This window comes from Loxodonta africana, chromosome 13, assembly GCF_030014295.1.
Source record: "Loxodonta africana isolate mLoxAfr1 chromosome 13, mLoxAfr1.hap2, whole genome shotgun sequence".
NCBI lineage: Eukaryota > Metazoa > Chordata > Mammalia > Proboscidea > Elephantidae > Loxodonta > Loxodonta africana.
The window spans coordinates 37,581,849-37,595,903 of NC_087354.1; the positions used below are offsets into that span (position 1 = coordinate 37,581,849).

The 14,055-nt window shown below is 51.0% G+C and overlaps 2 protein-coding genes across 2 annotated transcripts in view; one reads left to right on the top strand and one right to left on the bottom strand.

Moving 5' to 3' along the window:
- Positions 1–1,955: 1,955 nt before the first annotated feature.
- SH2D7 (SH2 domain containing 7) lies at positions 1,956–10,749 on the top strand. Its single transcript, XM_064296142.1, has 6 exons — positions 1,956–2,303; positions 3,595–3,684; positions 7,430–7,595; positions 7,893–8,105; positions 9,430–10,227; positions 10,699–10,749. Exons 1-6 carry the CDS (start codon positions 2,056–2,058, stop codon positions 10,747–10,749), a joined length of 1,566 nt encoding a protein of 521 aa, XP_064152212.1. The 5' UTR covers positions 1,956–2,055.
- The window catches only part of CIB2 (calcium and integrin binding family member 2), a 28,201-nt gene continuing 24,094 nt past the window's right edge, over positions 9,949–14,055 (bottom strand). The window contains exon 6 of the mRNA XM_064267214.1: positions 9,949–13,670. Coding sequence (XP_064123284.1) covers positions 13,649–13,670 — 22 coding nt within the window. The 3' untranslated portion in view covers positions 9,949–13,648. The remainder of the gene's footprint in view (positions 13,671–14,055) is intronic.

The window sequence follows — 14,055 nt, forward strand, 5'->3', positions numbered from 1 at the left end:
CCAGTGAGATAGGTCTTATTATTGCCCCCATTTCAAAGATGAAGAGACTGAGGCCCAGAAAAGTTTGCTTATTTGCTTAATGTTACACAGCTAGAAAGCTGGAATTTGGAGGAAATCTGGCTGCAGTATCCTCATTTTTTTTTTTTTTAAGTTAACTGTTCTACTGAAGTTGAACCCATACGTAGGAAAGCATATAAATCATGAGTGAATTTTCACAAAGTGAACACACTTGCCCAACCCACCACCTAGGTTTAGAAATAGAACCTTATATTAGCACCCAGCAGCTCCTCATGCCACCTCTTGTCATTACCTATCACCATTGATAGTTCTGCCTGTTTTTAAATATGGTATGAATATTCCTTCATTCTTAAACTCTGTGCCATCTCATTGAGTCCTCATAATCACCCTAGAGTCCAGAAAGTAGCTTATTATTCCCATTTTATGGATGGGAAAATTGAGGCAACCATAACAACTTAGTAACTTCTCTGAGGTCCTATGCCAACGTGGGAGGAAAAGAGGATTCTGAAGAATGTAACTGAGCTGTACATGTAGAAATTGTTGAGATTCTGTATGTTCTGTTGTGTACATTTTCACCACAATAAAATTAGATTGAATTAAAAAACAAAAACAGGATCCTAACCCAGATCCTTGGGGCTGCCTCATTGCTAGCTGAACCTAGATTTCTACTGTGAAACTAGGCAGTACATTAGAGATTCAGGGATTTTTGCGTGAACAAATAGTCCCATTTGCCCTCCCGTAACCGTTGCCGTCGAGTTGATTCCGACTCATAGCGACCCTATAGGACAGGGTAGAACTGCCCCATATGGTTTCCAAGGAGCGCCTGGTGGATTTGAACTGCTGACCTTTTGGTTAGCAGCCTTAGCTCTTAACCACTATGCCCCATTTGCCCTAACTAGCCCAAAACTTCCTATCAAAACCTTATCCCAGCCCTTCTGGGGACCCATCTACTCCAAAGGCCCCCCTCTGCTCTAGCCACATGGGCTTCCAGATTGTTCTTCGTAATCTCCGGCAAAGTCCCACCCGATAGTCTTTGTACCTGCTGTTCCCTCTGCTGCTGAGATACCTGCTTGGCTCCCTCCTTCATTTTCCATTGTCTCCTCCTGAGCAAGGCGGCCCCTGACCCCTGACCTCCTACCTAAATAATACACCCCATCACTCTCTACCTTATTCTTCTGCTTTTTTCTTGGACTGCTTATGACACTTGACACCATGGTGTTGTTGTTAAGCTGGCCCCCAACTTGTGGTGACCCCATGTACAATGCTATCAGGCTGTTGTGATCCATAGGGTTTTCATTGGCTGGTTTTTAGGGAGTAGATTGCCAAGTCTTTCTTCCTAGTCTGTCTTAGCCTGGAAGCTACGCTGAAGCCTGTTTAGCATCATAGCAACATGCAAGCCTCCAGTAACAGATGGGTGGTGGTGGTGCATTGGCTGGGACTCGAACCCAGATCTCCCACACGGAGGTGAGAATTCTACCACTGAACCACCACTGCCCACTGTTTGAAACCATATGTACATTTGTTTATGGTCTGTCTCCTTCCACTAGGATGTATGTGCCATGAGGGCAAAATGTTTTGTTCATTCTTTTTTCCCCAGAGCCCACAGGTACCTGGCATACAGTAGGCACTCAATAAATCTTGACTAGAAGGAGGAATTAATCAGCACGGAACTTCTGGCCTTCACCAAAATACAAGTAGCCTACCCACGGGGAGTGCAGACAGAATTGAAATCCCCTGCTTTGCTAAGGATGGCAGTGCTGTGGACTCTAGCCAGGGTCTGGTCTTTAGCTGTGACAAAGACCACAGGTTGGGGGAAAGAAGTCAAACCCAATGAGGAAGCTCACCTGCTGAACAACAAAGCCAGGTGTCTCCTCCCTACCCACCTCAGGCTGCTAATGTGACCCTCCCCGCAACTTCTCTAGCCAGCGGAGGTGCCCCACCCCAAAGCATCAGAGAGGAGAGCAGGCCACATGCCCACAGGTGACAATAGTGCTCCTGTGTGCTGCAGGCAGTTGGGGAGGGCGTGGATTCAGGCAAATGAGCAGAGCACACGCAGATATAGAGGCGTGCGGCTGTTGGGGCTCTGCTTCCACTCCAGGGCTCGCCAGAATGGAGGGCTGTATAAAGCAGCTTAGCCTGGGGAGAGAGCCTGAGGAAGCAGGGAACAGCCAGGACCTGGCCAACCTCCAGACACTGGCCCTGAAGTGGTTCATGGAGACACAGGCCCCCACCATTCTGCAGAACGGTGTCCTGCCCTCCTGGTTTCATGGATTTATCACCCGCAAGTAAGGCTGCCCCTGTCCACATGCCCAGCGTGGTCCACCATCCCTGAGGGCTGAGAAAACGGTCTGGGGACTCTGCAGCCAGACGGGTTCCTGTCTTCCCCCTGGGCGAGGCAGGGACCCCAAGAGGTGGTGAAGGTGGGGGAACAGACTGCTGAGTCCCACATCCTTTGTGGTCACTTCCATGAGCAGTGAGGGTTAGGGCCTTGGCCCCTACTCTGAGTGCAGGTCTGGGAGGGCTGGGGCTGCCCAGCTGCCAAAAGGACAAAAAGGGGGAGAGGCAGGACAGGACGTGTTCAGCTCTGATGAATAACTAGGGGGCCAATATCATTTACCATTCAAACCAGAACACTATTAGTGATTCATCTAGGACAACTGTTGTAAAGGGGGGCCGCCCCAGGTAAACCTGGATGCATGGCTACCCTAGGAATAAAGAACAAGACGTGGGGTTTGGCTTTCCCATTGGGCTAGATCTCCAAGGTGCCAAAGCACTAGATGAAGTACCTGGCAGAGACAGGGCCGGCTTCATAGGCATCGACCTTCCCAGTCACACAGAGTCTGTTGCCGTCTTTAAATTCTTAATAATTTTTGAGCAAGGGGCCCTGCATTTTCATTTTGCACTGGGCCCTGCAAATTATGTAGCTGGTCCTACATGGAGAAGGTGTCCGGTGTTTGGTGAGTAAGTGGGTGAGAGAACATATAATCTATGTACTGCCAAAACAGAAGACAGCTAGAATTTTCTACCATGACCTCAAATACATGGCACCATGGAGAAGCCTCCAAAGCTGCCTGGGGTTGGAGGAGACAGGCTTCAGACACAGCAGCACTCCTCCCCCAGAAACTCTTGCAGAGTGCACATCCTGCACAGCTATACACAGTGGTCCTGAAGCAGGGACCCCCCCATTCTAAAAGTCATGTGGACCCCCCCATTCTCCAGTCATATGGATTCATTCTTCTTACTGCACAGCCGTCCAGGTGGATAGCAGGGGTCCGGGGTCAGCAGCTAAGGTGCTTGCTGGTGAGGCTGCAGCGGGGGTGGGGGGCATGGCCTCAGGACCCCGACCCAGCCCCAGGCTGCGTCTTGACTTTGTTTAACTAAACCCAGACAGGCCACAGACTGAGCTCTGACAGGCACAGACCCAGCTGAAAGTCTGAGGAAGCCCCCTATTTGGGGGTGGAGATCTGCACACTGAGTCTGGGACACAAGGGCCTGGCCAGCAGGGATTCTGAGTCAGGTCTAAGACCTGCTGATACAAGGGCACAGAACCCCGCTAATGGCATGTCCTCTGCCCAGGCAGACGGAACAGCTACTCAGGGACAAAGCTCTTGGCTCCTTCCTCATCCGCCTCAGTGACCGGGCCACCGGCTTCATCTTGTCCTACAGGTAAGAGTGGAAGCCCTCTGCAAGGTGGCAGGTGGGATCAGGCATCCATAACCAAGCCTTGCACATAAGCATAGTTCCACCAGCCCACATTGCCTGGCTGTCCCTGGGCCCTGACCCCCTCACTCCTCATTGGTCACCCATCCATTAGCCAATGCTCCACAGACATTTTCTGAGCACTGGTCATGTGCTGGGGATGAAGCCTGAGCTTTCAGTGGGGGTTGGTGGGGGTGGAGGGCAGGGAGAATAGCCTCCTTGTAGGAAGCCGAGGAGGGCTTCACGGAAGTGAACTTTGAGCCCAGGATACGAGGAAGGATAGCAATTTGATAGGCAGAAAACTGGGTGTGGTTTAGGCTTATGGAGGCATGCAAAACTAGGGTGTTAGGGGGAACCACAAGTCCTTGGGTGCAGCAGAGGATGTGTAGTTCCTATGGAAAAGTGCCTGGAGACGAGGGCAGGGCCAGCCCAGGATGGCCTTGGATGCCTGGCGAAGTCTGGAGATGGGGACAGGAGGTGACATGGTCAGACTCATGTCTTGCAATGGTGCTTCCAGGAGCCTATGGAGGGAGCACTGGAAAATAGAGGCTAGAGGTGCAGGGCAGTGGGGGACAGGTGCAACTGCTGGATGCTGCAGTCTGGGCTAGGGTAGGCCAGTAGAGATAAAAGGAGGAAACAAGACAGTGGAAGGAAGTCAGAGATGGTAATGTCAGATCCTGTACTGAGAGGAGGTTGGGTGGGGGAAGGCAGATGAAGGAGATTTCCCCAGGGAAGGGGGGCGAGGACAGAGCTCTAAGGCAAAGCTGAATGGCTTCAGACTCAGAATTATCATGTACTCAGACTGCCTGAGTTCAAATCCTAACCTTGAGCAAGCTACTTTGCTTCTCTGTTCCTCAGTTTCCTCATCTGTAAAATGGGAATATAATAGTACTTTTTTTTTTTTTTTTTTTTTTACTTCTAAGGATCGTTGAAAGGGTTCAATGAAGTTTATACATTTAAAAGTGCTTGGGAAATATTAGCTATTATTAAAATATTGTTATTCTTTGCACCAGATACTGGGCTAGGCACTTTGAAATGAGTTTTCAGCATTAGGGCATTTTTTTTCTTTTTAATGCAATCTTAGGCAGAACATTTATTTATTTAAAAAAAAGATCAAAATGAGGCTGCTCAAAGGTATACCAACAGACCAGAAGAGAGTCCAGGAACAATTCAACACACTTGGTAACCTGATTTACAACAGAGGTGTCACTGCAATTCCATGGGGGAGAAGATCTTTTCAATAAGTGGTGCAACCGGATATCCAAATGGGGGAAAAAAAGACCCCTACCTCACACCATAAGGTCCCTGCGTGGTGCAAACAGTTTGCGCTCAGCTACTAATTGAAAGGTTGGCAGTTAGAATCCACCCAGGGATGCCATGGAAGAAATACCTGGTGATCTGTTTCTGAAAAGATTACAGCCAAGAAAACCCTGTGGAGTTCAGCTCTAGTCTGTAGCCCGTGGGGTTGCCATGAGTTGGCACTGACTTGATGACATTGGTTTTTTTTTGTTTAACCTCATACCATACACAAAAAGTAATTCTAGATGGACCATAGACCCAAGGGAGGAAAGCGAAACAAGTTTCTAGAAGAAAACATAGGAGACCATATTCATTACCTAGGGGCAGGCAAAGCTTTCTTAAATAGGACACAAAAAGCGCTGGTGTCCTGAATACATGAAGAACTCCTACAAATCACTAAGACAAAGAGAGATAACTTGATAAACACAAAGGACTTACATAGGCACTTGACAAAGATTATCCAAAAGTCCAATAAGCATACGAAAAGGCATTCAGCATCATTAGTTATCAGGAAAATATGAAAATTAAAACCACAATGCAGGCTAAAATGGAAAGACAGATGATACCAAACAGTTTGGTGAGGATGTGGAACAACCAAAATAATTTTAGAAAATAGCAATAATTTTAGAAAACAATTCAGTAGAACCTACTAAAGTTAAACACAGGTATACAAGGTATACATTAGACCTATCAATTCTACTCCTAGATACATTCTCAACAGAATATATTGAGATGGTATATATTCTCAACAGTACATGTATTCACCAAAAGACATGTACAAGAATGTTCACAGTAACTTCATTTACAACAACCAAAATCTAGAAATAACCTACGTGGCCATCAACACAATGGGAAAATTGTGGATTTTTCATTAAATGGGACACTAAAATCAATGGACACAAATAAACGAATTCTACATGGACATGAATCAATCTCAGAAATATAGTGTTGAATGAAAGAAGCCAGACACAAAAGAAATGTACTGTATAGTTTCATTTACATGAAGTCTATAATGGACAAAATGGATTTATGGTGATAGGGGTCAGAATGGTGGCTACCTGTGGGTGGTACTGACCGGAAGTGAGCATAAGGGAGTCTTCTGGGGAGCTGGGAACGTTTTATGTCTTCATCTGCAGGGTAGTTACATGGAAGGACTCACATGTGGAAATTCACCCAGCTGCACACTTATGACTTGTGCATTTGATTGTGTGATCACTATTCCTCCATAAGATGAAAATGAAAAGGGTGGGCCATTACAGGTTGAAGAAGGGGTGGAAGCTGCAACTCCATTTTCAGCAAGGCTGGAATTAAAAAAAAAAAAATTAGCTGAGGCAAATGAGGCCTGACCCCAGCAACGGTATTCTCAATCGTCCCATATGCATGCAAAAACTGGGCAACGAATAAGGAAGACCAGAGATGAATTGACGCATTTGAATTATGGTGTTGGTGAGCCCAGAACCAAACCCATTGCTGTCAAGTTGATTCCGACTCATAGTGATCCTATAGGGCAGAGTAGAACTGCCCCGTAGGGTTTCTGAGGAGCGCCTGGTGGATTCAAACGGCCAACCTTTTGGTTAGCAGCCAAAATTCTTAACCACTACGCCACCAGGGTTTTGGGTATTGGCGAAGAAGATTGAATATACTACGAACTGCTAGAAGAACGAATGAATCTGTCTCAGTACAGCCAGAATACTCCTTAGAAATGAGATGATGGTGAGACTTTGTCTCGCGTACTTTGGTCATGCTATCAGGAGGGACCAGTCCTTGGAGAAGAACATCAGGCCTGGTAGAGGGTCAATGAAAAAGAGGAAGACCCTCAATGAGATGGACTGACACAGTGGCTACAACAGTGGGCTCGAGGATAGCAACGATTGTGAAGATAGCGCAGGACTGGGCAGTATTTCTTTCTGTTGTGCATAATGTCGCTATGAGTCGGAACTGACTCGACAGCACCCAACAAAAACGATGACAAAGTAAGGGCGCGTCATGCGAGTGCGGGGTCAGATCCTGTCTTTATTTAAAACTTCGATATTTTGTTCATCATGGATTTTGTGCATCTTTTTTTCTTATTATTCTATAAAATATTACATCAAAATATTAGTTATCTTTCCTACTGATTTTTTGGCACTCCTTAAGTTTTGTGTCCAGTGGGAGTGCCTCACTTGCCTCGCCCTAGGTGCCACCAGAACAGGCTTAGGTGCTTCCCAGGAACTCAGGGCCCCTGGGTTTGAAAACCACTCCTTAGCTCCCTGAGCTTTCGCAACAACCCTGCAAGTGTGGGCTTGCCAGTGATCCCTTCCACTTTTCAGAGCCACGCATGAAGGCTCCAAGTAGGGCAGTGCTGTCCCAGGCTGGGCCTTCCCTTGCAGCCAGACCAACCAGCAGCCCCAGGCCACAAGTCTTTGTGTTGCAGGGGCAGCGACCGCTGCCGGCATTTTGTCATCCACCAGCTCCAAAACCAGCGCTACCTCATCTCGGGGGACACCCACAGCCACAGCACCCTGGCTGAGCTCGTGCGCTATTACCAGGAGGTGCAGCTTGAGCCTTTCGGGGAGACCCTGGCTGCTGCCTGCCCCCGGGTAGGCACCCCTCTGCCCCAGGAGGAGGGTGGCGGGGCAGGGTGCCCAGGCCCTGTGTGTCTATCACTGGGGTACATACATTTTCTTGCCTTCCCTAGTTATTGCCACCTTAGGGGCATTCAGTGCAGGGCCATCGTCCATGTTGGAAAAGGGGAGACTGAGACAGCGTCTTACCTAAGGTCAGGGACCTGGTGAGAATGTCTCAGTCCCTCTCCAGCAGTCTTTGGCAGGTGACTGGAGGGTGGGCTAGGGTGTATGACCACATGCCTACTGTCCCGCACCGCCCCCACCCCCCAGCTGGAGGACAATGATCTGTATGATGCCGTCACCATGGGCCTCCACCAGACCAACCCAGGCCTGGAAAGTCAAGCTACCATGACGTCCTCCACGCTGGCCCCAGACAAGGCCGCCAGCCCCTGCCCTGCTTCAAAGCCCCAGGTCTCCTTCCTCCACACAAACAAGAGCCTGGATGTGAGTTCCGGGAAACTCTCTGAGGAGGAAAGCATGGAGGTGAGGAGGGCTCTGGGCCTCCCAGGGTCAGGGTTGCCAGCCCAGGGATTTGGGTGCCCACAGTCAGGCCTGAGAGGTCCCGCTGGCCAGTCCCTTCAGGCTGTGGATGGTGAGCGCCAGGCCCAGAGAAGTGCAATCCCTGCTTGGAATCTGCCAGTGGCTCTCTCACACTCATGGCCTGTCTCTGGCCAGCTGGATTTGGTTCAAGCCTTGGCTTGACCAATTTCTGGCTATGTGATTTTGGGCAAGTCACTTAATCTCTCTGAGCCTCAGTTTACCATTTCCAAAATTGCTGTGGGGCTTGAATGAAAGGGTATAAAATGACGGAAAATACCTTGTAAACTATAGAGTAGGGTGCCTGTGAGTCAATACTTTATTCTCCTCTACGGCACCTCATGGGAGGGACTCAGATATTTTTCCTAATATAGATCAGATTACAGCATGCCAAAAAGGGCTTCTCCTCACTTTCAGAATAAAATCTTAAATCTCCACCAGAGTCCACGAGACCTTCACCAGGTGTACTGCCACCTCTCCTCTGTTCTCAGTCTCCTCTAGCTTCACTGGCCTTCCAGGTCTTGCTTGAGCACACCAAGCTTTGTTCCTACCTCAGGGCCTTTGCACATGCTGTACCCTCTGCCTGTGATGCTCTTCCCACTAGATATCTGCATGCTTACACTCTTACTTCTTTCTACTCTCCATTTACACATTCCTTCTTCCACCTGTCATTCTATATCCTTATCCTGCTTTGCTCCTCTTCATAGCACTGATTATGAGCTGACACTATTATTTATGATATAGTATTATATATTATCACAAACCATACTATATTACAGAGTGGTATTTTGCCCAGCTCCCAGATTGGACTGCAAACTCCTCAAGTTGGTTTTGCTCACCACTGAGTCTTCACCATCTAGGACAGTGTGTGGCACACCGTCAGCCTAAATATTTGCTGAATGAGTACCTGAAGGATGGAATTGGGGTGACCGTTCTGGTGGGGGAGGGAGCAGTGAGTGTGTGGGTTCAAGGAGCTCTGAGGGGCCAGCAGACCTCATTGGAGGGGAAGGAGCAGGGCAGGATGAACTTGGGTGGGAAGTAGGGCTGGCAACCCAAGGTTGAATGCCAAGATGAAGACCATACTCTGAGCCTAGAACATGAGAACTGGCAGGGACCCTCAATGTCATGTGTCCAATCCCTGCATGTTACAACCAGGTAAAGCGAGGCTGGGACAGGACGCCTCAGCTTACCTGAGAGACCTTGTGTCTAACTGATGGCATCTGAAAGAACAATGGGTACCCTTTAAGAGATTCTCTGTCCCCCTTCCCAGGTCTCCATCAGGGTGCCTCCCCTCCCTGAGAGGAGTACTTCCCTCCTGGATGAGTCTTTTGGAGGCCCCAATGACATCATATATGCAGACCTGAGGAAGAGGAACCAGGCCCGACTAGGCCTGGGCAAAGAAGTGTCCAGCAGGCAGGGGCCAGTTCTTGCTGGCGGCCAGGCCTGCTCCCTCACCAGGGAGGCCCCAAGGAGACCCTTGGATGGAGGCCAAAACAGGCCTAATGGCCCAGGGCTTGCCCTTGCTGGGGTGATCCCAGACCAGGGCCCAACAGTGTCTCCCACTTCTGGGGGGTTCCTCCCATCCCCAAGTCCTGAGGCTCTGGGATCCCCAGCTGCAGTGTGGAGCCAGGGGTCTCCGATGCTGAGGCACTGGGTTCAGTCCTATTCCCAGGACAGCTCTGCAGATACCTACAGGCCCACAGGGACAGCAGGCCTCCTGCAGCAGACCAGGGATGTGCCAGACCAAGGAGATAGTACCTACGAGCAGATCCCAGCCTGCTGGGCTGGGCCAGCCAGGCCTCCATATCTTGGGTCCAGCCCCACCTACAGCAAGCTGTCAGGGCCCATAGACTGTGACTACAAGAGGATTCCAGAGTCCGGGAATACCTATGAGCAAATCTCAGCAGCCAAGAGCAAGGAGACCGGACGAACACACAAGGTGGGCTCCATGCGTCAGGCGAGGGTGGTGCTGGCCCTTAGGGAGCACCCAGTGGTAGGTGGGGACCTGTGCTCGTCAGGCATTGCAGACCAGCTCCTTGCCACAGCCCAGAATTACACCCTTTGCTTGGTAGCGGTGGGAGAGGTAGCCGCTAGATGTATAAGATGGGGCTTCCATGTCTGCTCTTCCCCTGGCTACGAAGCCGCATGTCCTCTCCTGTCCCTGGTGGCACCATTTACACTCCCACCCCCACCCTGGGTAGGACACCAGTGTATCCCGAGGCCCCCAATTGGGGCAGAGAGCTCTGGGGGGTGGGGAGCTTGGTGCTTGATCTTTATTCTGCTCCTGTCTCTAGGCCCTTCCTTTCCCTTAGCCTCCCTAGTCAGAAGAGACCAAGTGCTTAGTCCAGACCTGGGGGTGGATGGTGGTGTTTTAGGCATTGTAAGTGGCTCATGGGAGGAGGTGGAAGCAACCGTCAATATTCCGACTTGGCCTCATTTCCTGGGCTCTAGCCCTCAGGTCAATGCTGACGGACCCTCTGAGCCTAGGTCTCCTTCCCTGTCCAGGGACCCAGCCCCAGTATCTTCTCCTTCCTTGCAGCCTGACAAGCTCCGGAGGCTCTTCTTTGCAGACAAGAAGCACAAATTCTGAGGAGGGTCTAGCTTCCAGCAGCCCCACACAAGTGGGTCTCCTGGTACCTGGGCTGGGCCAGTGGCTTTGGGGAAGCTCCCGGCTCACCTGAAGGCACCTCTCAGATCCTCAGACCCAACCAGCCTGCCCTGGAACCAGGCTCAGACAGCCCAAGTGGCTGCCCAAAGAGGGGGCAGGAGGGGGCCTTCCAGCTGCCTGCAGCCCCTGGCTATGCCCTGCTTCCCTGGCACCTGCCACCCATCCACAGGAGGCAACCAAGGCTCAAGAGGAGTGGGGACCTGCCTCTGTCATTACCCCTACTTCCTAGATGGGCCTGCTGAGGCCCAGACTGACGGACTGGGCCTGCCTCCCACACTTCCATCTGTGTGCTCATTGAACATGTACGGAGCACGCAACGAGCCCTGCGCTAGGACAGACATCTTCCTAACTGGTTGAGACACTTCATGCCGTGGCTCTTGAGATCAAAGCCAGTTCTCTTCCTCAGGGCCCTATCAACAGGAGGGAGAGGAGGCCCCGGAGTCACAGCCCTTGCCCCTGTCTCATGGGGACTGGGGCAGGAAGCACGGGGAAGTGGCAGCAAAGGCCATCTGGTCAGACCCAAAGGTGCATCCAGTCCAAACCCTTTGTGCCGCAGATGGGAAAAATGAACCCCAGAGAGGAACAGCAAATGTGCTTAGGGCCACATAGCAGGGTGGGGCCTGAGCAGACATCCCCTGGTAAGGCAGACTCAAGCCTGGCTGAGGGTCAACCTGGGCTGCCCCACTGGGTGGTTTCTGGAGCCAGCCAGAGGGTACTTGTAGCCACCCATCTCATCAGGTCACCCTCCCTGCCCTCTGCCTCCAGGCCAGTTCTGGCCTTTAAGGGTTGCTTGCAGATCCCTCCCATGAGACACAGCCCCATTTGGTGGCCCTGTTCTCCCAGAGGAGCCCTGGTGGCTCAATGGTTAACAGCCTGGCTGCTAACCAAAAGGTTGCAGCTCAAATCCACCAGCTTCTTGGAAACCCTAAGGGGCAGTTCTACTCTGCCCTATAGGGTCGCTATGAGTCGGAATCAACTTGACAGCAATGGATTTGGTTTGGTTTTTATTTTCCAAGGAGCCTAAGGGACCAGCCCTGGACACAGGGCACTCAGGCCTCTCCCTAAAGCCACGCCCTCAGGCAGGCTGCCTCTTCCTGGGTCCCCTCCCCTCTGCATCCTTTCTGTTTTGTCCTCAATTCCTCTCTTGCCCACATGTCCCTACCTCCATAAGGGTGAGCAATTGGCTTGCTGCCCCCAGGCCGAGAAGTGGAAAAGAGAACTGACTATGACCAGATAGACACCATAGGCACCTTCGCCCAGCCCCTGGGCAGAGCAGGCGCCATTCACATTTGTGGGAAAATCTACCCTTAGCTGCCCCTTGGCTATGCAGCTTTTCCCTCTGAAAAATGGAGTTCTAAGAGTCCCTACCTCCTAAGAGGGTTATTAGGATTTAGAGTAAAGCAAATAGCCCTGGCCTGACACATGGCTGGCACTCTATAAACGTTAACCAGAACTACTGTTACAAAGGGAGTGCAAGTGATTTTCACCTACATCCTCTGTGGAATTCACACAAGCTTTGGGGCATGGATGCTTCTTCCTCCCAAAGGCATCAGCATTGAAAAAAAGTTAGTGCCTGTTATAGACTGGATTGTGCCCCCTCAAAATGTGTGGTCACCTTGGCTAGGCCATGAGTCCCAGTGCTGTGTGACTGTCCACCATTTTGTCATCTGATGTGATTTTCCTATGTGTTGTAAATCCTTCCTCTATGATGTTAAGGGGGTGGGATAGCGGCAGTTATGTTAATGAGGCAGGACTCAATTTACCAGATTAGATAGTGTCTTAAGCCAATCTCTTTTGAGATACAAAAGAGAGAAGGAGCAGAGAGACAGCAGGACCTCAGACCACCAAGAAAGCAGTGCTGGAGCAGAGCCCATCCTTTGGACCTGGGGTTCCTGTGCTGAGAAGCTCTTAGACCAGGGGAAAATTGATGACAAGGACCTTCCCTCATAACCGACAGAGACAGAAAGCATTCCCCTACAGCTGGCACCCTGAATTTGGACTTCAGCCTCCTAGACTGTGAGAGAATAAACTGTTTACTAAAGCTATCCATTTTGTGGTATTTCTGTTACAGCAGCACTAAATAACTAAGTGCCTAATGTGGGAGGGCAATGCTTAATCCAGAGGTCAAGCACCAATGGTGGGATTTCAAGGACCAGGAGGAAAGGTAGCGTCAAACACTTCCTAACGTTGGCAGACACAGAGAGCGTGGGAACACCAAAGTGTTTTACTATGAGGAGTTCATGAGTCTGTGGACAGCACACACCAGTGAGGGCTGCAGATCATTGGGAAGGGTAGGTGGGGCAGTGCTCGTGACCCAGAGGCAGAGATGGGGCAGAGCCCTTGGGCCCACTGTTCACAAAGCTTCACATTGCGGGGCGGGGAGAAGGGGAGCAGGCAGGGGGGTGGGGTGTGGCCCAGACTTAGGTTTTGGAGAAAAGATTGCATAGCTCATTAAAACCCTGTCTCCACCCCCCTTTTTTTTGCACTCTGCCCTGGGTGACCGGGGTGTCCCCCGGCACTTGGACAAGTCAGTGTCCCCCGCCATTAGGAATGGAGTGGGGGGAAGGTGGTGGAGCAGAGGGAGAGCCTGTGGGGGGGTAGGGGCCCTGGAGCCGGACCACGGGGGCCTGGGAAGGACCCTACTCCTCTCATCCCCCCTTCCCTGGTTAAGGTTTTTTTTTGCTGAAAGGGCTACAGGATATGTTCATGAGCATAAACCCCAAAGGCCAAGGCTCCTTTCCTGGGGGCCTGGAGGTGACACCCATATAGACAGCAGGGCTGGATGGTGGGCTTCCAAGTCCCTGTGGCCTTGGCAATGTCCTCAGATCCGGACGTGGAATGTGCTAGAAAGAGAGCGATAGAGAGGGTTAGAGGCCCTAGGCTGGGCGGGCAAAAAAGCAAAGCAGGCCCTCAGCCTGACCCACAGCAATCCCTGAGGGAACCCTGCAGAGAAATCCCCTAATTAATCAACTCTGGGAAGGAACCAAGGTTCTTATGTGGACCAGGCTTGGAGGGCTGGTCCCTAGGAACTCAGCCCAGTCATAACAAAGGACCCCCAGGCTCTTATCCTTCACATACTGAGCCTGGACCCTGCAGGAGACAGGGGACTTCCCAGTCACACATCAAGGGGAGCCAGGCCTGGAATGTGACCTCCTGCCTCTAGCCTGCATGGGGTCTACTGGGCACCACTGCTTCATGAGCAGTGAGTGACAAGACCCTCAATTCCCA

Bases quoted from the DNA above. Each gene is read 5' to 3' on its own strand.
- SH2D7 (XM_064296142.1), top strand. From the start codon at position 2,056: ATGAGCAGAGCACACGCAGATATAGAGGCGTGCGGCTGTTGGGGCTCT. The intron at 2,304-3,594 runs GTAAGGCTGCCC...TCCTCTGCCCAG, and splicing joins CATGGATTTATCACCCGCAA to GCAGACGGAACAGCTACTCA. The intron at 7,596-7,892 runs GTAGGCACCCCT...CCCACCCCCCAG, and splicing joins TGGCTGCTGCCTGCCCCCGG to CTGGAGGACAATGATCTGTA.